A 23,904-nucleotide genomic window follows, 5' to 3' on the forward strand; every position below is an offset into this window, starting at 1 on the left:
CCTTCCTTCCTTCCTTCCTTCCTTCCTTCCTTCCTTCCTTCCTTTCCATCTCATGCCTATTGACTGATTACAAGGAGCAGCCCATGAGACTTAGATTTCCAGGTCCCTACACTTTTGAGGGGAGCAGGGAGAGGAGAGCTGCTCACCTTTGCCCACAGAGTCTTTTGCATGATGATATGCATGCCTTTGTGCTGCCAGGCCATGTATTCATCAATGGTGCCCTGTATGTGCATATCAGGTGGGTACCAGTAGATGGAGGTGCTGTATTTCCTGGTCAGGTACAACAGGATGGCCACACTGCAAGGGACGGGCCGGGACAGGGGGAGAGAGGCCAGGTGTTGGCATGCTCTCCTCCTCCACCCATCACTTGGGCTGCCATGTTTCCCCAAGGGCTCGCCTCAATGGGGGGGGGCGGTGTTTTAAAGGCTGCAAAGTACAGACACACAGGTGGATTCTCACAATGACCCTGGGAGGTGGGGGCTATTGTTATCCCCATTTTACAGATGAAGAAACTGAAGCAAACAGAGGATTATGACTTCTTGTCAGTAGGATTTGAACTCTGATCTTCCTTAGTTCAGGTCCAGTGTTCTAGCCAGCACACTCCCTAGTGGCTGGCCAGAGATATCTCTTTTAGGAAAAGGGTTGGACCAGAGATTTTATTGGGCAGCTGGGTGATGCAGTGGAGAGGGTTGGGCCTGGAGTGGGGAAGACGAGCTCAGATCTGACCACAGACACTTGCTGGCTGCATGACCCTGGACAAATCACTCAACCTTGCTGGCCTCAGTTTTCTCATCTGTAAAATGAGCTGGAGAAAGAAATAGCAAAACTGCTCTGGTATTTCTGACAAGAAAACCCCAAATGGGGTCATGAAGAGTCAGACACTACTAATCAACCCCCCCAAGGGATTTCATTGTGTATATAGTACACTCTCATTGCAGTGTGGGTCAGCACCTGCTCTGCTGCTCAGTCTTGGGGAGCTGCCTGAAGCCCTGACAGGTGACTTTTCCATGGTCACACAGCCAGACTGGGCAGAGATCATTCTCACCTGTCAGCTTCAGGCTGATTTTCTAACACCTGAGATTGTTTTGAAGGGTTTGCCTGAGGTCCCAGCGGCCTCATGGATGGTTGCTGAAGGGTGAGGGGGAAGAAGGCTTGGGAGAACACTCCCCTTGTCTGCCCAATGGCTGGGTCCCTGGCATGCTGGCCCCTGACCAAGGGCTCTGAAAACACCTGGCACTTGTGTGGGGGACCTTTGTGTACCAGACCCCACCGCCACCCTCTGGGGTCACCTGGCACTCATGTGGGGGACCTTCATGTTCCAGACCCCATGGCCCCTCTGGCATGACCCGCATCACCTCTCAGCCAAGATGAAGCTTCCCTCCCGGAGCACTGGCACTTTCCTCAGGATGCTGATGGCTTCAAATTCTTTACTATGATGATGACCTGTGCCAGGGGAAGGTCCCTCATTGAACAAGGAACAGAGCTGAGGGAGGGCACTTTACTCCCTTTACTCCCAAGGTCCTAGCTCCCCTCACAGAATACCAGAAACTGTCAGCTTGAACCTTATAGACCATCTGCTCCCACCTCCTTAGGCCACAGATGAGGCCCAGAGAGAGCAGAGGGACTTGACCAAGGGCACACAGCAAGTTAGCAAGCATTCCTAGGACTGGAAGTGGGCCTGCAGGGTTCTAGCCATTGGGCACACTGTCTTCCAGCCTGTGCTCCCACAGGAGCTAGGTGGCCCAGTAGAGAGGGCCTGGGGCCTGGAGGCAGGAAGACCCAAGTTCAAATCCTGCCTCAGACACTTACTAGCTCTGTGACCCAGGGCAAGCCATTGGACTTCTCTGCCTCAGCTTCCTTATCTATAAAATGGGGATAATAATAGCACCTGCTTCCCAGAGCTGCATGGATTAGATGAGCTGCCATATAGAGCTTTATGAATGCTAATGCATTAGATAAATGTCAGCTGTCAGTCCCCCTCAGCATGGGTTTCTGTAAGTGTTCATCTGGGGTCACATAGGATCACCAGATCTCCAGCTGGAAGGGACCCTGAAGACCATCCAGTCCAACCCCCTCTTTTGACAGATGAGGAAACTGAGGCCAAGGGAAGGGATTTCCCCAAGGTCACCAAGGTCGTTCTTCCCTCCTGGAGAACTGGAGGGAGACCCTTCAAAAACACATACAGCTCCTGAGAACCTAGAGAGGAGAAAGGAAGAACTGGGCTTGCAGAGGGTCTGAGCAGAAAAGAGGCAAAGAAGGAGAAGCTGAGCTCTGGGCCAGAAGTCATTCAGTGAGTGGTCAGCAGCCTCCACTCCTCCCCACCCTTGGCTCCCAAGCCCTGTAGGCTGCTGTCTCTGTCACCTTAGCTCAGGCCAGCTTCTAGGACTGGGAGGGGCTGCTCTTCTGAAACTGACACGGGACCTGTGGCCCTTCCCCCGAGGTTTCTGACCCTCCTGAGCATTCTTCTTTCGGTCAGCTTTGGAGGGCCCAAACTGCTTGGAGATCATGTGATCCCCATAGCCATGGTGCAGTGCCCTGGGGAGTGGGGGCCCCTCTTAACCTTTCAGCACATCTATGGCGAAGTAGTTGAAATGGATATTGTTCATCTTGGCAAAGATATAAATGGTCCGACATGGTGGAGAAACAAGGTCCAAGTACAGCTCTAGGGTCATGGTGACCAGAAGGGTATAATAGATAGAAAGCACCAGGGCCTCAAGCCACCTTGTGAGACAAGATGTGCCCACTGTCCTGTCTGGAGCTAGGCTCTGGCTAGCCACTGCAGATGGTTCTGTGCCCAGGGTCACTATGGGCCAGTCCTCTCATGGTCTTGGTTCTAGAACCTCTGCTTTCTATGCACACTGTCATGGAGACAGGCAGGCACGTTCATTCACTGGTCACAGTGTTCTGTCCTTGAGAGGTCACAGAATATGAGAGCTGCCAGGGAGCTCCAACCGATCCAGTCCAACCACCCAGCTCTCACTGTGGCTCTGAGGCTGTAGCACTGGCAGTGGCCATGCCCCAGCAAACTATTTCGGCAGATGGACCAAACCAGGGTGAGGGTAACCAAGAGAGTTGGTGAGTCTGCTCTAAGTATGTGAAGACTTCCGCTGGTGCAACGGGCGGGTGGGAATGATTTGTTCCAATGCATGACGGCAGCTGAAGCAGGCACTGTGGAGGCTTAGAGTGGTCAGACGTTGAAGACGCCAGGGTCATCTGCTGCATCCTGGGCCATCACTGCTCAGCTTGACTTTTGTCTGGTCACTCTGGAAGAGGGAGTGAAGCTGACAATTCTACACAACACTGTGTCACTCAAGTCCAGTTTACTCATGAAGCAAAAGATGTCGCCCATACCATTTTGGTCCTCTGGTGACACATATCTGCTGAAGCAGTGGGCAGGGATACACCGGGAGCTGTGGTCACAGCCCGGCACACAGCTGGCCCAGACCACAGAGTCGTCTTCTCACAGGACTGAAGCCGTGGGACTTGGAGCAAGCCAATGAACACTTAGGACCTTGTTTCATTTCAGGTGCCTTTGGGCCTTGCCCTGATTATATCAAGTCTTTGCTAAGAAACAGAACCTGTGAATCCCACAGTGGGAGGGCCTTGCAAAAGACAGGAAGAGGAAGAACGTAAGAGGTGGGCAGAACAGGGAGGAGCTGATGACACATAAAAAGCTTGAGCAGAACTGAGAAGGGGAATGGTTGTGCTGGGTGGCCCTCTGTTTGTCTGCTCTGTCTGTGCTGATTTGTCTTTGTGATACTTTGTACAGAAGCCCCGGACCTCACTGGAAGCCCTGAAAGAGGATTTTCTTGTTGTCTGTTTACAGAAATCCTGGAGGAGGGTTTCAGAGGTCCTGGGACTATGCTGATGATTTGTGTTGACCTCTCAGACCTTGTCTGTGGGTCTGTGTTGATTTCACAGGAAGATCGTGAATTGAAGATGGTGCTGCAATGTGTATGAATGTTGTTTTGGCTCTGTTAAGTTTTATCTTCACAGAAACAGAAACTTTAAAGGACTTGAGGTGGACTGAACACTATGAGCTTCAATATGGAATGGGAACTGGACAAGAAACTGGACAAAGAGCTGAGAGCTGCCTGCCTGTGAATCCATGTGAAGGTTGGGTAGATTCAGGCAAGAGCTGGACCCATGGAAGAGGACATGGAATCTGGGAGCCATCCTCAAGCCAAGATGAAAAGACCTCTCCTTGGGTTCTTAAAGCTGACTGAGAAGATCATGATTTACTGTGGCCTAGGGGTGGAAGAACTTTGTGCTTTGTACTTTGTACCCCTTAAGGATGATTGATCTAAGGATGATTGGAAACTAATCTCCAACCAATAAGAAAAAAGATTTTTTGACTGAGAGATTAAGACAATGTGACTCAGTGGTGGAGAACTTTGACCTTTGTACTGTATGTGCCTTAAGGAGGATTGTTCCTTAAGGATGATTGAGTTGAGGACTTACTGAATGATATCTTTTGTTTAAAACTATGTGGCCACTTTAGTGATAATTTGTTATATCATTGTGAATGCTGTATTTTGGTTTCTGTGAATGTTTTGCCTTAGTTTATTGCTGAATAAAAAAAGCGTTCACTATACTATGTGATCAGAATCTTAAAGCTATTCATGGCAGTAGTCCTCTGAAGAACGGCTTGTGCTTGGCTTTACAAGCTCCTAGTTTTTGATGGATCACACTGCTCATCTCCTGGTGTGAGGAAGGGGCTAGAAAAGGTGCTCTAAAAAGTGTCTGCTCCACCTATCCTACCCTGGCTTACTAACAATGGTGTGTAGGGAGTCTACCTTGTGGTCGAAACATAAAAAATACAAAAAAGTCTGCAAAGATGATTCTACTCACCATCAGCACATGAAATGTGTGCACACTTATAGACAACACAAAATCCGGTAGACCTGAAAGATGAACAGCTCTTTTTGCAAGAGAACTCATCAGGTTTCACATCCAAATAGCAGCCTAGAGTGAAGCAAGGGTGGAAAATCAAGGGCTACTTACCGTACTTAAGTCAGAGTTGGATACACTATTTTCTGGAGTGGCTGCAGTGAAGGGGAGTGCTATGAAACTGGGGTAGATTTTGTGGTCAAAACTAATCCAATCAACAAGTGTATATGCCTGCCAAAGGGAGTGAATGACAGGCTCATGACAGTGTGATTGCCACTTGCAGGAAAATGTCACGTCACCATCATCATCAGTGCTTATGCTCCCACTGTGACTAACCCTGATGAGGTCAAAGAAAAGTGTTATAAAAACCTAGGGACCCATATGTGCCAAAGAGGACAAGCTTGTAATTCTGAGTGACCTTGATGCCAAAGTAGACTCAAAATACCAGGCATGGCAGGGGATCCTCGAGAGGAAGGGAATCAGAAACAGCAACAACAAAAGCCACTTACTAATGAAGACTTGTGCATCTCATGACCTTCTCATCACCATGACCTTCCATTTGCCTAAACACAATGTTGTTATTGTTATTCATTCTCTAAGGGGACCATGACATGAGGAAGGTGATTTGGATTTCAGTGAGGGAGGGCTGTGCAATCACCACCCTCACTCTCTCTTCCAGAGCCATTTGGATCCAGTGGCAAGAGATATATCTGGATAACTGGAGATGGCCCCAGATGCAGTTGGAGACCTTGGCCTGTGTAGCCCATTCAGTGATTAAGGCTAGATAAGAAATGAGGCAAAGTATGACCTCTTTTACTTAGTAAAAAAAAATATCTGGGAGGGAAAGATCCTTAGGATTTCTGTCCAAAACAAAAACAATTGCTATTCTCACTCACTCTAAGTCATCAAAATCCAAACAATGACCAAGTGAGACTTGGGCTGGGACCCCGTGTTGGCTCCCAATGAGCTCAGGCAGTGTTTACCAACCCTGTTCACCCCCAGATTTACTCAAAATCACAGAATGTCAGAGGGGGAAGAGGCCTTAGGAAGCACCTCTTACAACCTAAACATGAACAAGACTCCTTGCTAATGCATCCCTGAGAAATGGCCCTCCCACTTGGTGTAGTGGTAATTGGAATTTGAAGATCTTCCCTGCCCGCTAATAAGCATAAAGGAATTTGAGGATCTTCCTTTCTCCCTAATAGGCTGAATGTAATCACATGGAGACTGTGGTGAGAGGAGTTTGCTGAAGGGTGGAGCAGAGCCCACAGGAAGCTGGGAGTCAGAGCAGCTAAAATGGTGGGGGAGAGAGAGGACACAGGCAAGGAGACAGCTGGGCTTGTGAGTATTTGTGGGAAGGCTAAAGGATGATGTGGTTCCCTGCTGTGTTATGGTGTAGTCACTTCTTTGTTGCTATGATGGATTTGACTTTCTGGTGTTTGGATTTGTCTTTCTGGTGTCTGAATAAATGTTTTTGCTTCTGTCATATATGGAGAGTCTGTTATATTTTGTGATTCAGAACTGTGCTGGTATATTCAAAGTTGCCAGTGGTGCTGTGAATATTGTGTTGGCACTACATTTGGTAATGAGGATGGGATCATGAAATATTGGACCTCTATTTGGAGGCAGAAGGGCTTTAGAAGAAGAAATGGATATCCCAGGATGGGAGGATTTACCTTATTCCTCCATAGCAAGAGAATAGGCTAAAAGCACCAGGCTCTGTGAAAACTGGGAATCAAGGTTACAGTAGGGAGAATCTAGATATTTAGAAACATGTGCAAGGAATACCAATAAAACCAGGGAAAGAACTGGAAGGAGTATGTAGAAGAGGCTGGGTTTTACTAATAGGTCACTGTATTATATGTAAAAGCAGAGACAATTTGCTGGAAGAGAAAATTCAGATGGAAAGTGAGTTGGCTGTGTTTCAGGGTTTGGGCTCTCCTTCAGAAGAGCAAGCTGGAGGATCTCAGGTGGTAGAAGAAAAAAGATCTGTGAATTTAGCTAAGAAAAAGTAAAAACTAACAAGAGGAATGTGCATGCCACCCTAATACAGACTGAGGCTAGCTGCCCTGGCAGTGGCTACCAGGGAGTGTGTAGGTGGAAAATGAAACAAAGTTAAATGAGGAGGTTTTTACCAGGGCAGAAATTTGCCCCATACTAAGAAGAAAGCAGGAGAACACAGGGGCCAAAGAGAGTTCATGGAGATAATTGAAGATTTCACTCAGCAGGAGGTTATTGATATATTAAGTTGGTTCACGCAAAACATGGGAGAATCGTTAGTGTCTTGGATGACGAGAATCAGTGATGAAGGGGCCAATGGAATATGGGTAGGTAGCATGGATTGCTTGAAATTTTATGATATGCAAGGAGGTAACAATATGACCAGTCTGTTAGCTTTAGCTGCTGAGGGATGCAATAAAATGTTTCCCACTAATTCTATGTGGTTTAGTGGAGAGAGACCCTGGTATTCACTTAGGGACTATATGAGAAAGTTAAAGGAGGAGGAATTGAAGAAAGCTCTCATGGTCAGAGATGCCAATGTTTACCATAGTATTCCCTTAGCAATTTCTCATAGAAATATCATAGTGGAGTGGGGCAAACGAAGGACAGGATGAGAGTCTGGAGTGGGTGCAGGAGGGGCAAGAGAAAGTGGACCTTGACCCAGTTCACCTGCATCACCCCCACACCCAATAACAATCACGTGCTTGATGAGGATCTTCTTGGCTGAGGCCAAGTGGGTCCAGTGGTGGAGGAAGAGGAGGCCACAGAGTGCACGAACTGCTGGGTGAGGAAGACCATGGGTTAGCAGCAGTTCTCAGCTCAAATGCCGCCACCTACATGAATCCCTCCCTGATATCACCAGTTGCTAGGATTCTGCCTTGTCTCTCTGAAATTACTCAGTATTTATCTGTGGACATTTTTCTTTCAAATAAAATGTCAACTCCTTGAAAAAAAAAAGAAATATCATAGTGAAGATGGCTCTTCCCACTTATAAGCGCCTAATTATGACTCTACTAATTGGGAAGACAGGGCACTCTCTTTTGGAGGTGCTGGATAAAATTTCACATTTGAGTGACTTAGAGGCATGGGAAAAAGATAAATTTCCTTGAGAGAAAAGAGTAAATGGCCAGAAGATTCAAAGTCAGAATAGACTGATGAGAAAAGAATTGTTTGCCACTCTATTGGGATTAGATTTTGGAAGAATTGATGGTATTCCAACTAACGAACTATACAAAATTATATTGAGAAAAGGGGCTTGATATTAGACAGAAGAGAGAAGTAAGAACTTCCCCTACAGATCTTCCTAGACCATTGTATCCAAGTTTGTCACACCTTCAGGGAGACTCAGATTAAAGAAAGTACTGGGACAAGTGGAGGTAGTCAATATGCTAAACTTCTGGCAGTACATCAAGCCATTAAAACAGAACAAGGAGGACAGTGCCATATATTGACTGATTCATGGGTTAGCTATGTGGGTGCCCATGTGGAATAATCAAAATTGGGAATTCATGGCAAACAAGTCTGGGGTAAAGAATTATGGGAACATATATAGGACATATCTTTGGTTACTGATTTGTCAGTTTTTCATGTAGATGCTCATGTGGCCCTCATCATGCCAGAATGTGAGTGCAATGCATACATGCTGATTGACTAGCAAAGACTGCTACTCAACATATTCTGTCTACTCTGACACCAACGGATGATCCAGTACTAGCAAAATGGGTCCATCAAATGGTCGGTCGGCCATTTAGGGGTCCAAGCCACACACCAGTGGGCACAAGATTGAGGTATTAGTATCTCACATTCATTGTTAAGACAGGTATCAGGGGAATGTCATATATGTCAACTGGAAAAGGAATGAACTGTTATTGGGTAGTAGCTGGAGAGATAGCAAGGGGAAAAGTTCCAACCCCAAATTGGCAAATAGATTATATTGGTCCCCTACCTCAACATAAAGGATGCAAATTTATATGTACTTGTGTTAACACCTATTCAGGTATACTAGTGGCTTATCCTTATAAGAATGGGACCCAGAAAAACACCTGTAAAACTCTATATTTCCTGTCTATATTATGGAACTCCAATGTAGATTTAAAGTGACAATAGGTCACATTGCAAAGGTAATGAGATGAAGAGATATAGTATATTAAACAATATAGACTGGATATATCATATTCCATATAATCTACGAGCATGTGGGTTAATTGAAAGAATAAATGACTTATTTTAAAATTTATTTTATTATTATTATTTTAAGAAATGACAATTTTTATTTTGCTTTTTGGAGGGCAATTGGGGTTAAGTGACTTGCCCAAGGTCACACAGCTAGTTTTTGTGTTAAGTGTCTGAGGCCAGATTTGAACTCAGGTCCTCCTGATTCCAAGGTTGGTGCTCTATTCACTGCACCACCTAGCTGCCCCATGAATGACTTATTGAAAGAGCAGTTAAGGAAGTTAAGTTCTAATAAGTCTTATCAACATTGGAAGGATAATTTGTTTACTGCTTTATGTAATTTGAGTAATAGACCATTGAGAGGAAGTATATCTCTAGCCAGAATGATGACTCCAAATCTTCAAATTAGAAAACAACATACACATAAGATCCCAAATACTGAGTATTGGACTATGAGGCAAGATGTCCCAGCACCATATCCAGGAACCTGGTTTGGCAGGATATGATTTACATTGCTTAGGGGACTTTTGGTTGGATAGAAAAAAAATAAGAAAAATTTCCATTGGAATATGTATGAGAATCCCTAAAAATCATTTTGGATGGATATTACCTAAATCAGGATTAGCAGCTCAAGGAATACATGTATTGACTGGAGTAATAGATTTCTAATTATCAAGGAGAAATTATTGTGACATTCCAAAATTTGGGTGAAGAACCCATACAGTTTTGTAAAAATGATAGAATAGTTCAAGTGATCATTATTCCTTGTGCAACAATACCCCTTGTGAAGACTGACCCTCCTTCTGAAATAACTATCAGAGGAACTGAAAGATTTGGTTCTACTCATAGAATAAAATTGGGAGCTAAAGTGTGGGTAAAGCAGAAGCCAGATGATGTTCCAAAGACTGTGGAAATTATAGTACACGGGAAAGATAATACTGTAACTGTTGTTTATTCAGGACAAGATGATTACCAAATTGTACTCTGAACTCATATATTCTACTGTGAATGAGGTGTGGTGGTAGTGATAGTGATAGTGGATTCATGGACTCCAGAAGCATGGCTGACCCTATACTGACCCTGCTTCTGGTTATTGTCTCCTGTTTCTTTTTGTCTTTTTGTCTGTTCAACTGGTTTGCTAGATTTGTTTCCTGCAGGTTTAGTACCTTCCACCTGAAGATACCTGATCACTTAAGCTGGATGTCACCCCCTGTCCACAACGGTGATGTGTCACCTCTGTGGCATCAACTGAGCTCTGGATGCCAGCTAAAGAACTGACCTCTTGAATGGGACCTCTTGGGAGCAGGGATAGCTCTATGTCCAATTTCAGCAGGAAGTACCTATGGGAGAAGAAACCTTTACTCCTTACCCCAAGGTGTTGAGCCCTATTCATTCAAGGGGGAAATTATGGGGTGCTTTTGCTCAAGCTCCACCCTAAAATATTGTTTTATGTGCTTATTTTCTGTTATTCCTGTTATATTGTTGTGAAGTTTTATTGACACCAGTTACCCCTAAACTCCCATTAACCTATGTAATGAGATATATTGTTAATATATTTTTGCTGTGTAAGGGACATGAAAGATGTTGGGGCAAATGTAATGGTAATGGTAATTTGAAGATCTTCCCTACCCCCTAATAGGCTGAATGTAATCACATGAAGCCTGTGGTGGGAGGAGTTTGCTGAAGGGTGGAGCAGAGCCTACAGTGAGCTGGGAGTCAGAGCAGCTAGCATGGTGGGAGAGACAGAGGACACAGGCAAGGAGACAGCTGGACTTGTGACTATTTGTTTATGGGAAGGCTAAAGGATGGTGTGGCTCCCTGCTGTGTTATGGCGTATTCACTTCTTTGTTGCTATGATGGATTTGATTTTCTGGTGTTGGGACTTGGCTTTCTGGTTTTGGCATTTGATTTTCTTGAGTCTGAATAAATGCTTTACTTCTGTCTTACATATGGAGAGTCTGTTAATATTTTTGTTATTAAGAAGTGTGTGGCATGTTCAAAGTCCCTGGTAGTGCTGTGAATATTGCGTTGGTGCTATGCCTGGTCTCAACTGGACACCTCCAGGGAGGGGCAGCTTCCTTTCCCCCTTCCCTCAACTTATATCCCTTTCACTTAACTCTAATGAGTGTATTCCCACTTCTGTTCTTGGGGCCCAGAAGACCAGCTCAATTCCCTCCTCCCCATGACATCATTCAAGTGGCACATCTGTCATGCCCACTCACCCCACTCTGCTGCTAAGCCTTCTCTTTGCTAGGCTCTGCATCCCCTGTCCTTCTGACTAACCCTGGTCCTTCTGCACCAGGCCTGCTGCCTTCCTCTGGACTATCTCTAGTTCATCCATATTCTTCCCCCCACCCCCATTGTAGGACTCCCAACTGAACACAAAACCCTAAAATAAGCAGAAGGGGGCATGGCGAGGTGGGAAGAGCTCGGAACTGGTAGTCTAGAGAGTTGGATCCATTATTTACTAGCTGTGTAGCTCTGGGCAAGTGTCTTCACTTCTGAGTCTCAGTTTCCTCATCTGTAAAATGGGGATAAGAATATAAGGGGGCCACTGTGAGACCCAAATGAAGGAAAAAAGTGTGCCCTCAAATGCCTGACAAATTCTAAAGTGCTACCTCAGTACCACTTACTAATTCAATCCACCCACTTCTTATAGGTCCTTGTTATGGGCAGGGCAATGTAGGGCCCCAGGCCACACTGACCTGTTGTTACCTGCACTGAGCAGCACCAGCGGAAATGTGAGAAAGTGAATAATGAGTCCATGGGCCAGGCGAAGATGGCAGCATTCATGCACCCGTTTATTGCATGCATGCTAAGCAAGTCTCAAATAAGCATCTGAGGGTTAAGGGTTTATATACTGAAGCTGAAGCACTTACATCATACTTTCTCATGGGAAACTTCACCTAGTTTGCTACATGAGATGCCTAACTTGCAACTTTGCAGGAGGCTACTTCTGTGGGATGCTTCCCTGCTTTCTTATCTCATGTATCATTACTTTATATCACTCAAGTGACTAGGGTTTCGTGGAGGGCCAGAATGTTCCAAGCCTCTCTTGGGGGGTAGGGAATCAACATCCTGAGATAAGAGGCCCAAGTAGGTGGTAACAGGCTCAAGGGGGTCCTTGACCTGGATTCATGCCCATGGCAGACCTCTGAGAGCTAACCTTCCACAATGACCCCTACAAAGACCTAAAAACAATATGTCTCTGCCCTCGGAGATCTTCCATCTTTCCTGGAGGCTAGAGTGGAGACAAGAGACCCATGCCTTGACTGTGAAGTCGGCCTCTAAGAACCTTGAGTTACCTTCCAGAACCAGCACCACACTGCAGAGGAGTCCCCTTTGTCTCCCCATTGTGTGCAAAGCAATGTGATACCTACAGCACAGGGAGCTCAGACCACAGATGCAAGCTAAGGGAAGAAGGCTCAAGGCTCCTGAACAGAGGGGGCTTACAGACCCTCCAGGAAATTCTTAAGAGGTCTGTTGGGAATTGAGAGGGCCCTGGGCTGAAAGTGGGTTACAAGTCTATGGTCGTTCTTTCCCCTTGGCCGGACGCCTTTGGGATCCCTGTGCTACTCACATCTCTCCTCCAAAGTCAGGCTCCCCAGGAGACCCTGTTCCCTCCATCAGACAGCCCCAACCCAACCCCAACCCACTGGTGGGTTCTGGCTCTTCAACCCCAAAGGAATTGGGAGCAGAGAGGGGCTGGAGCTGTGAGGGGAGTGGAGGGGGTCCAAGCCAGGCACTCACCCTACAGCAGCTGCCGGTCTTGGTGAAGATGTAAGACAGTCGGGCAGAGTCTCCCACACAGTGGGAGGAGGTGGAGCTCTTGGCCCATGACTGGGCACTGGGGGCCAGGAGCTGTCCATCCTCTACCCCAGAGAGGGTCGGTGCACTCAGGCGGCCAGTGAAAACAGTAGGAAGCCCGAGAGCCGGGATCAAATTTGAAAAGCACTTTAATCCTTCAGTCAGTTAAAAACAACAATGCTTAGTATGTGGTACGAGTAATTAGTTAAAATAGGAAGCTTCCAGACACACCCTGCAGCCATAGACTAGGTGAGCTTCTGCCAACAAGACCCACCCATTTCTCTTCCTTCCTCCCACCCTGCTACCAGACCGGCACACCAGACATGACAGTTTGGAACACTGCTGAGGGTCTTCTCTCTCTCCTCTCCCTCCCTCCTTCCCTCTCTCTCTCTCTCTCTTTCTCCCTCCTTCCATCCCTCTCTCTCTCTCTCCATGTCTTTTTCTTCTCTTCTCTCTCTCCCTCTCCCATATTTGTTTTTCCCAAAATATCTGCCTTCTCTGCCTCCCAAGTACCAACCCCCTTACCCTCAATCACTGCCCATGAGAAAGCAAGAAAAACATGGTCAAACAAAACAAAATCTCTGATTGGTCATGTTGAAAACCAGAAGCCTCAGTCTGCACTGAATCCATCTGTGTTCCTGGGAGGGGGCAGCATGTTTCATCATGAGCTCTCTGGCATTCTGATTGGTCATTGCTGACTTTCAAAGTTGATTGTCTTGGCCAGGCTGTTAACATATAAACTGTTTTCCGGTTGTGCTTGCTTCACTTTACCTCAGTTCATTTAAGTCTCCCATAGCAGCAATGCAAATCCATTACGATTATTTCTCCCCAGCTTTTTCTGAAATCATCCTACTCATTATTTCTTATGGCACAAGAGTATTCTATCACATTTATATACTATAACCAGACATTTTCTAGTAAGCAGACCATTTCCACTTCTTTGTTAGCACCAAAAGAGCTGCTATAAATATTGTTACACATGTGGGTCCTTTTCCTCTTTATTTAAACTCTTTGGGGTATAGGCTTAGGATGGGTATTGCTGGGTCAAAGGTTATGCACAGTTCAGTAGCCCCATCTGACCCCCATTAGGTCCAGTCTCCCACCGAGGCAGGTAAGAAGTTAAAGCTGCTCCTTCTGGTCTCTCAGTCACACTTCTAAGGGGATTCCCATCTCTTCACACCTGTCCCTTATCTGCCAGTCCTTCCATGGCTTCTCCTTTCAGGCTCCTGCCTACAACAGCCATAAAGGGATGGGGAAGATTTAAATAAGATGCCTCATACCCTGTGATGTGCTTGGATAATTAAGGCAATTGATGAGTGGCTGACCAAAGGGACTGCCTGAATTTTGGGGGGCTTTAAAAAACTGGAAGAAATTTAGAAGTTAGTCCATCTGTCAAGCAGTAAGTGATTCCAGGACCAGGAAAGGCTTGTACTGGAAAGGCACACACTTTTGCCTGTGCTAGGAGGCAAAAATGGGGACAGATGAGCCCAGAGGGAGCATCACATTCCCTCTCTGTCATTAATCATAGTATTGGAAAAATTAGGCCAGTAGCTGACAACACTAACTCTGACACAGAAAAAGAGTCACCTGCAATTTCCCCATACCTGAGGAAACTGGCAATGGTCTTAAGTTTGTGGTTCAGTCATTTTTCAGTTTTTCCTGACTCTTGAGGACACCATTTGGGGTTTCCTTGGCAAAAACACTGGAGTGGTTTGTCATTTCCTTCTCTGGCTCATTTTGCAGATGAGGAAACTGAGGCAAACAGGATTATGTGACTTGGCCAGGATCATACAGCTAGTGTCTGAGGCCAGATCTGAAATCACCAAAATGGGTCTTGCCGACTCTAGGCTTGGTGCTCTATCCACAGCATTACCTAGCTATCCCTTATGGTCTTAAAAGGAGACTTTTAATAAGCAGAAGCTTCGAGTTAGCCCTTTGCCATGTGTGCTGTCCACACTACACGTCACCATCACTGTATGCAGCAGTTAGAGCCCACATTGCTGGGTGTTCTTGTGGTAGAGTGGGGTAGACTCTTGGGAGGTGGGGGTAGATTTCAGTATTCTTCATATACTTCTGTACTAAATCCTTTTCCAAAAGTTAGTGGAAGTCTGATTTTCAATGGGAAGCACACTAGTGGGGGCTCATAAGCAAAAATATTAATAACCTAGTCCCTTAAAGTCAACCCCCAAAACCATGAGGGGAGAAACAGTCAACTGCGTCCTGGGACCCAGCCCTGCAATGTGCTTTGGGTTGGGGAAATGGTCCAGAGGTGCCCCCCAGTGTAGTGTGATGCTGAGACCTATCGCTCTGCTGGGGACCAGGAAAAGCGGTGGGCACACTTCTTCCTCTTCACTGCCACTCAGGAATCATGGCCTTTTTCTCTAGAGCTTGGGCACCTGTGTTGTTCTGCTTGGTGAAAGCCTCACCTGGTCCACTATGGCAAGGAAGTCACAAACTACTCCTTGGCCAGCTTCTCAACATCTGACTTTCTTCAAGGCACTGCCCTCCCCCTGGCTCTAGAGCCATCATCAAATCAACTCTGGCATTGTTCCTGGAAGGAGTGTGTCTACTCTTCCAAAACCCAATCATTATTCCAGGAGCACTGGATCTGGAGTCAGGAAGACGAGTTCAAATCCAGCCCCTGAGACTGACTTACTGTGTGACCCTGGGCAGGTCACTTCACATCAGGCTCCTAAACCATAAAATGCAGATAACAATAGCGACTCCTTCACAGAGCTGTTATTGAGGACAATGAGACAATAATTATAAAATGTTGAGCACAATGCCTGGAACTTAGTGAGCGCCCCACGAGTGTTAGCTCCTCTTGGCTTTTATCAACAGTACTGGGAAGCAGGTGTTTCTGCTCTCCTCACCTTACAGATGATTAATAGTAAACTGTGAAGCCTGGACATCGCTGCTTATTTAAGTCTCTGTGACCAGCTGGTTTGATGGGCAGAGAATGGAAAAGGCTAACGGGGAAAGATGTTTCTCTGGTTTGATCCTAAACTGGAATCGAGACTGAGAGCTGATTGATTAATCAATGAGACTGTGCATTTCTATAAATGACAAAGAGAGGCAGGAATTAATGAGCAGTTGAATAAACAAGGGAATGAAAAAACATTTACTCAGTTCTTGCTACACATCAGGCACTCTGCTCAATGCTTGGAGTACAAAGACAAGCCAACAAGACCATCCCACCTATCAAAGAGCTTACATTCTAAAGGGGGGGGGGAGGTGACAACATAAAGGGAGCTAGGCCATGGGGAGGGGGTGGAGCACAGGGGCATGTAGTTGGGGAGGGGAGTGCAGCACTGGAGAGAGTTCATCTGTCAGGGTCTGGGGTCCCAGGACCAGGGTCCAGGATCTGGAATGAGGAGAAAGGTGGACAACAGTATTAGAGACAGCATTGTGTGGAAATGTCTGGGAAAATATCAGAACAGCCCTTGGCTGGATCAGAATGGAATTATAGTCTGGCATGCCCATTTTCTCCAGATCATAGTGTGTGCGAATAATGTGGAATTATTCCTGAATAATCCATCTTCAGATATTTGAGGGTCTGGCATGTGGAAAAGCAACTAGACGTGTTCTCCTTGGCTTCACAGGGCAGTGCAAAGAGCGATGGGGAGACACTACAAAGAGTCAGGTTTGGGATCAACATAATGAAAAATCACCTGGCTCTTAGAGCTATCTGAATCTCTGGATAGGCTGTGTCCAAAGGGAATGAGTCCTCCTCCGCCCCCCACTTGGCATCCAGAATTTGAAATTGGATGAACATCCCTTTGGCATGACTGAGAGAGTATTCCAGTTTGGCTCACATTAGATCAGATGGGCTCTGGGCTCCTTTGGCCTCCAAAGCCAGCCCCCTCCCCCCTCCTCCAGGAGTGTCTCAGTCACCAGTGAGCCCTTTGGAGCTCTTAGTGCATTATAAAGTCCTAGAACCTCTTCTCTTTGAATTGCCAACAATACAAGTCCTTTGGTGGACTTTGTTTTTTGTCATTCGATTTTACATTTGTTTCTATTAAACCTATACATTCCCAGACCCAGGCTGAGGATTCCAGACAACTGAAATCTTTTTCCTAAAACATTGTTGATTGGTTCGCTGATCTCTCCCTCTGTGTGGATGGGAATTTGTCACTGTATGTAAGGCAGGAATTATTTAAGGCATCCAGATGTATGCTAGTGTGCACAAATGCAGGCATGGAGGTGTGTGGCTGCTGGTTATGAATTGATGATGGAGGTGATAGCCAAGGCTGCGTCTGTCTGCACTGTGCTTTTCATCGCTGGGGCTCATTCCTTCTGAGCATTCTGACCTGGGGAGGAATTCTAGAAGAGAAGCAGATCCTGGTTATCAGGACTTTATTCACTTTAGTCCCCACTGACTGGGGAGGGGCTGGGCCCTGGTTCTTCCCTCTGCCCATCAGCTTCTGAGAAGGTCCCAGGCTGTCTAAGGACGTAGGAGCTTACAGGCTCTGTCCTAGAAGGGTTCGCAGGTGCTACAGGCTGGGAATACCTGGAGGGTGGGGCCCACAGAGGAGCTGGCCAGTCCTCAATGGGCAGGAGAATGGGATGTGAGAGGAGGGGAAGCCAGGCTCAGACCCTGAACCAGGAAGCAGTCAGAGGACCCAGGTGTTTCTTGAGCCAGGCTTGTGAGGCTGTCGCTGGAGACACAGATTACATTTCTAGGGAACAGGCAAGGTGCCAGAAACTTTTCTTTCTCTTTCTCTTCTCTTTACATCCAGATGACTTTCCCCTCACTTGGCCCTGGTTCCCTCATCCCACAGCCCTCCATCTCACCTCGTATTAGGGGATCTTTGAAAGACGTAACTTCATCCTCTCCTGCATGGCCAAGGGGATGTCCTTCAAGGACTTGGGCTCTGCACAAAGTTTACGGATGGCTTCCCGGGTCTCTTGGCATAGCTTCTCCCCCAAGGTGGCCTCCACCCGGCCACGCCAAGCTGCCAACTTGGGCCGGCCCTCGAAGACATCAAAACCAGCATAGAAGGTCTGCAGGAAAACACTTCAAACTCAGCATTTCCCAAACTGAAATTGTCTCCCCATTAACCTTTTCCCTTCCATCCAAACTTTCCAAGTCCTGTTCCACCTTCCTTCCCATTAACATCTCCTCTGTAATCAGTCCTATCCAATCAATTGTCAAGTCTCCTTAATTCCAACTTCCCAAGAATGCTTCATTCATTTCCTTGTCTCCATTTTTTATGGCCACCACCCACTTGAGACTCATTACCTCTTGCTTGGAAAGTAGTTGCTTAATTCATCTCTTTCTAATCCAACTGTCTCACAGCTCCCCAAACCATCTTCCTAAAATACAGGCTAACCCCCTACCCATGGCACTCTCTTGCTCAACATTCTTTAAAGTTTCCCCATTGCCTTGCTCCAAGAAAACAATGTAAATAGACTGGACTTGAACACTTGCTACCCAGGCTGATTTCACATTACTCCCTTTCATGGAGTCTGTGTCCCAGGCAAACTGGCCACTGAGCTTGTCTCTGAACTTGGCAGCCCATCTCCAACCTCCACACCTAAACACACAAACTCTCCCATGCCTGAAATCCTATTCTTCTTTACCACCCTCCCCCTCCCCCCCCCCTGCCCTCAACTCTGGAATTCTCAGTTCCACCTCTGAATCTGAACTCAGGCACCTCCTTCTCCATCACATCCTTCCTGAGCTCCGCAGTGGTTAGCACTGTGCCCTTTCTCAAGTGACCTTGCACTGATTTCCTTATTTGTATCCACACTGTATCTTCCAGTAAAACACCACATCCTTGAGGGCAGAGGTAGGCTTTCCTCTCTTCCGCCCCAATTTGTGCTCTTATCCTGGGCGCTATAACTTACACATTCATTCTCCTTCAAACACTCAGACTTCCCAAGCTCCCATCTACCCTTTTTCCATGACCTGTGCCACCGCACATCTTTACACACAGAGATAGACCCTTGACCTCACCTTCACCCACAAGTCTACTTCCAAACCCATGAACTTGGAAATTCCTTTATCTGATCATACTCCTGCTTTGCCTTTTCCGCACAAGCCCTTATGTTCTTCTTGGTCTTCACCATGGTGTCCAATGCCTCTATTCTTTCCCAGGCTATCTCTGCTGTGTTGGCTACACTGTCCTCACTTCACCAACTCAGCCCTTGGGGAACCATTTCAACTCAACACGACCATCCACACGCAAGTCCCTTCCCCTGTTGTCCTCTTAAAGTTAGAGCTGTGGGGCTGTGCTCGAGTCCACCCCACCAAGGAGCTGGGAGGCTCAGCTTAGGGGGCTCCGGGCAGGGACAAGCAGGGCGTGTATCTCCCTGAAATAGGCTCACTTCATTTCTGCACAAATTCCCTTAGCTTCCCACCTTCCCCACCTCCAGTACCAGGGCAGAGTCTGTCCCCCACACCTGCATCAGCTCCTCCAGTGCCATTAGATCGGCCACAGAGATCTGGTCACCAGTGAGGAAGGACTTGTCCCGCAGGAACTTCTGCTCCAGATGGTGTAGGGATTGTGTCATGAAGGCTATATTCCTGTCTACTTTCTCCTTGGGGATGTGGATGTCAATGAGAGGGCCCAGCACCTGTCAGGGAGGGGGAGGAGGGTTCAGTCTCAGCTGTACACAAAAGGTCACCTCCCCAAGTACGTGGGTCCATCTGGGTCCACTCCTTGACGCTCCCCTACCCCCACCCCAAGGCTTTAGGGACTCTGAGCAAGGCTAAAGGTGAGGGCAGGTTGTAAGGACTCCCTAACCCCTCACCCTCAGCTCAGGCCATTGTCTTACCCGAATCCATAGCATTGAGCCAAACATGCCCCGAATGGAGTCAGCATGCCAGGACAGGTATTCTTCAACCCAGGCCCTGGCCTGCAGGTCTGGAGGATACCAGTGAGCTGGGGTCTTGTATTTCTGACTCAGGTAGTGAAGGATGGCTGAACTGAGGGGGGAGGAAGGGCAGCCTCGGTCAACTCCCTCCCCCTGGCCCCTTCCCAGGATTCTCTCCCTTGAGCCTTCTCAAGGCACATTCGGTTTGTCAGGACAGTATCCTCATGCATTTCCATAAATGGACTACTTTCTTCAAAAGACTACAGGATTTCCTTTGGCCATCTCATCCAGCTATTCTTGTGTAATTCTTTTCAGGAAATTGTGTCTGTGGTCTGGTCCCCCCATACCCTTCTCTGTGTCTCTCATCTCTCCCCCTCTCTCACTCTCTCTGTCTCTGTCTGTCTGTCCCCCCTCTCTCCTCCCCTTTGTCTGTCTCCCCCTCCCCCCGTCTCTGTCTGTCTGTCCCTCTCTGTAGGTAAGAGTGAATTTGTTGAGGTGTGAGGATGGACACAAGACTGTACCATCTCCACCTGCTCCCAGCACCCTGACCCTTGACTTTCAGTCCTTGTCAGAGCTAAAAGGGCATTTGGAAGAAGCCATCCAAGTTCCCTCGAATTATACCAGGAGGATAAAATACGACAAAAAGAAAGGTAAAAAAAGAAGAAACCTGGTCAACTTTTCTCAGTAATTGTAATGGTAGGGGGATTTGAAGATCTTCCCTCCCCCTTAATGGGCCTCACTTGGATTCTAACAAGAGAAGCTGGCTCTCTCCTCTCTCTGTCTCTGTTTTCCTCTCCCTCCTCTCTGTCTCTCTTTGTCTGTCTGTCTCTCTCTTTCTCCTCTCTCTGTCTCTCTCCTCTATGTCTTTGTCTCTCTATCGCCTTTCTCCTTGTACCCTTGGACATCCTTCTGGGCTCCAAGAAAACCAAAATTACACAGGCAAGGTGAGATGCAATACACTGCATGTCTTTAGATCCCAATGTTGGCTGAATCCTGGCTGTCAAGCCACTGGCTGTCAAGCCAGAAGGTCCCCTTATCTGTCTCTCCCTTCCTCTGTCCTTTCCTTCCTTTCCCTCTCCCTCTCCCCCCTCTACTAACTTCCCAACCTTAACCAAACTTTACAAAAATAACAACCTCTCATCTCACTCCATAAGTCTTTCAAAGATAGCTAGTAAAGGAAAATTTGGGAAGAAAATGAGGGTGTGCATGTGAGAGGGTATGAGGGCTATAGGGGAGCTTGGTCAAGGGCCAGGAAAAATACCCTTCTGCCAAGGTGAAATCTCCATCTTTCATGGCCGGCACCCTCTTCAGGCTGTTCACTTTGGCAAAATCATCAGTCAAGTGCTGCCCTAAAGGGAGAGTAGATGTGGCAAGTGAGGCAAGAAGGGCCCTCTCCCCTCCCCAGTAAGCTGTAGCCCTCAGGGAACTGACCACAGCTTCTTGGTGCTTGGGTATTCCTGAAGAGGGGTGAGACACTGGTTTCTCACGTTCTCAGTGTGGGACAGGATGTGTTGGTGAGTTCTTTAAGGCTGTCACTATGACTCCTCACCCCTAGTGAAAGGCTATGTCCAAGAAGGTGAGCCCAAGGCCAAGGTCATGAATGGGGCCAGCTCAAGGTCAAGGTGGGGAGAACTGCTCAGGCACAGCCCTGGAGGCCTCTTCCAGTCTGCCTGGCCCAAATCCCTCCTTCCAGAAGAGATTAAGCAACAAGAGGGGCTCTTATTCTCTGCCTGATTCTGACCAAAAGAGTTGCTAAAGTGGAAATGATGGAACCCTGGGGGCAGGTGGCTATTCCACATGAGCTTGTGGTTTTGTGCTTGGTCAGTCATTTTCAGTCTCCTCTTGACCCTCCATGACCTTTTGAGATTTTCTTGGCAAAGATACTAGACAGCTTTGCCATTTCATTCCCTCTTCCTACCTCTGCTTGTCTAATGGAGATCTTCTATTTAAGGAGGGCACCCAGGATGGCCATCTCATCATTTCCCACCTAGCTCCACCCTCCTCTGGACTTCATCAGGCCTTCACACTAGGGGCCCTCCTTCCCTTGGCAGCTTTTTTAAAAATGTGTTTTCTTTCCCATGACATTATGAGCACCTTGAGGGCAGGGACTGTCTTTCCCCTTTCTTTGTGTCCCTTAGCATTTATATAACACTCAGAAGGTTTGCACAATGCTTTGAATCCATTAACCCACTCATCCTCACAACTTTGAAAGGTTGGGGCTGCTATTATTCCCACTTCTTTTTTTGAAGTAGGAAACTGAGACTGATAAAGGTTAATTGGCTTGCCCAAAGTCACAAAACTAGTAACTAAGGCATAAGTTGAACTCAGTTCTTCCATGTAGTTCAAGACCAATACTCTATCCAGTGTACCACCTCGCTGCCCAGGATTGATTAAATCCTGAGAGACTGAGTGATTTAACTACAATTGGAAAAGGTGACGTTCTCTAGCTCATTTCATAATCTTTAATGAAGTGGTCTGAGGACTCTCAGCTTAGTTGATTAAAAATGTGTGTGCAAATTGTATTAATTAATGGGAAATATACAAACATGACCCCTGGGTGTGACTTGTCCTTCCTTCAATTTTTTTTTTTTTTGCTTTTTGGAGGGCAATTGGGATTAAGTGACTTGCTCAAGGTCACATGGCTAGTTTTTGTGTTGTGTCTGAGGCTGGATTTGAACTCAGGTCCTCCTGACTCCAGGGCTGGTGCTCTATTCACTGAGCCACCTAGTCGCCCCTTCTCCTTCTTTCTCAAAGAGGACCATGACACCAGGAAGATGATGCCCTGACTGCATGTGAATTGGAGTGTAGTGAGGCAGGGCTGTGCAAAGTTCCCAGCCTCACCTTCTCCTCCACGGTCATCAGGCCAGTGAGGGCCAGATATAAATCAGGTGACTGGAGATGGCTCCATCCCTGATGAACATGGCAGACTAGACTGAGCCAAGCAGCAGGCTCTAGGGGCCAGCCAGTGTCCAGGGCATCCCTCAGGCTCCTGCCCCCCTCTCATGGGTCCTCTTAGATAATGAAGGAGGAACACAATGAAGGCAGCAGCCCTTCCTCTTCCTTCCACTTTTCTCCCTCCAGTCTGTCAGTCAGTCCCTTAGCTTCCTGTTCCTCCCCTCTTTGTCTTTCCCCCAACAGATTAGCCAGATTGGAAAGTTTTGATTTTCCCACTTCATCTGATTATCTTCAGATTGCTTAACTGCTTATTTTCAAAAGAACAACTTGGCCAACAAAGGCAAGTTGTGTAATGTGCTCATAGGATTTAAGGGTGACCAAGGAAATAGGGGTGGTTTCCCTTGCAGAGATGGGAGGCTACATTATCTATTATGAAGGGAAGCTGGGAAGGAAAGAGAAAAAGGAAGAGAGGGAGGAAGAAAGAGGGAGACAGAGGGAGTGAAGGAGAGGAAGGGAAGATGAAAGGAGGAAAAGAGGAAGAGAAAGAAGAGAGGAAAAGGACAAAAGGGATGGAGTCAGAGAGGACAGAAAGAGTTCTTTTCTGTAAGTTTTGAGGGTACATTTAAGCAGCAGCAAAAAAAAGTTCTACCAATTCTACCAATAGAGGTAGATGAGAAAAGCAAGCCTGTGGAACCACTGGTCCCCTGAGGTTGTCTGAGGGAAAAATCTGCAGGATGGGGGCTGAGGAAAGACTTGGTACCTTTGTCACTGGTTTGAGCTGGAGGATTCCAGTTGATCCCAGCAGTAGTACTGGGAGCCAGTTGGCTTTGTGGCTAGAGGACTTGGAGTCTGGAGGGCCTGGGTTCAAGGAAGTCCTCATACACACTGGCCTGAAAGGTCCCTCATAAGCTCCAGAAATTCTGCATGTCCCCAGGCACTAGTCCAGGACTGAGCATCAGAGGTCATGGCCTGAGGCTCTTTCTGGGTGTTTATTAAGTCAAGGCAGCAAGCACCTACTAAGTGCCAGTCATTCTACTGGGGGGGGCACAATAAAATATCCAAGATTTTTGCTTTGTTTTGTTTCCTCCATCCATCCATCCATCCATCCATCCATCCATCCATCCATCCATCCATCCATCCATTTTAAGATAGGAGGGCCCAAAATACAGTCATTAAGTTGAGCTTGGGCAGGAACTTATTGTGATCTAATATACGAACCTGAGTAAACTGGGTTTTAGGAGAGAAAGAAAGAAAGAAAGAGAAAGAAAGGAAGGAAGGAAGGAAGGAAGGAAGGAAGGAAGGAAGGAAGGAAGGAAGGAA

The 23,904-nt window shown here is 46.9% G+C and overlaps 2 protein-coding genes across 5 annotated transcripts in view; both read right to left on the reverse strand.

Annotated features, from left to right (window-relative positions):
• GSTT4 (glutathione S-transferase theta 4) overlaps nucleotides 1–3,789 on the reverse strand; it is a 13,419-nt gene extending 9,630 nt beyond the window's left edge. The window contains exons 1-3 of the mRNA XM_069096577.1: nucleotides 2,561–3,789; nucleotides 1,356–1,443; nucleotides 147–297 (exon numbers count right to left, since the gene is read on the reverse strand). Of these exons, the coding sequence (XP_068952678.1) occupies nucleotides 147–297; nucleotides 1,356–1,443; nucleotides 2,561–2,672 (351 nt within the window). The 5' untranslated portion in view covers nucleotides 2,673–3,789. The remainder of the gene's footprint in view (nucleotides 1–146; nucleotides 298–1,355; nucleotides 1,444–2,560) is intronic.
• A 12,188-nt stretch (nucleotides 3,790–15,977) lies between these two features.
• Nucleotides 15,978–23,904, reverse strand: part of LOC138167636 (glutathione S-transferase theta-2-like) — a 10,600-nt gene continuing 2,673 nt past the window's right edge. For 3 of the 4 annotated variants that reach the window (XM_069096573.1, XM_069096572.1, XM_069096570.1), the window contains 5 exons: nucleotides 20,951–21,038; nucleotides 19,651–19,801; nucleotides 19,276–19,449; nucleotides 17,665–17,874; nucleotides 15,978–16,234 (listed from right to left, as the gene is read on the reverse strand). In XM_069096573.1, coding sequence (XP_068952674.1) covers nucleotides 17,671–17,874; nucleotides 19,276–19,449; nucleotides 19,651–19,801; nucleotides 20,951–21,038 — 617 coding nt within the window. In that variant the 3' untranslated portion in view covers nucleotides 15,978–16,234; nucleotides 17,665–17,670. The other variant, XM_069096571.1, reaches the window with a different exon arrangement.

The sequence above is a fragment of the Petaurus breviceps genome, unplaced genomic scaffold (genome assembly GCF_028583685.1).
Source record: "Petaurus breviceps papuanus isolate PSGF00001 unplaced genomic scaffold, PetGlider_PUasm1.0 243, whole genome shotgun sequence".
Taxonomy (NCBI): Eukaryota; Metazoa; Chordata; class Mammalia; order Diprotodontia; family Petauridae; genus Petaurus; species Petaurus breviceps.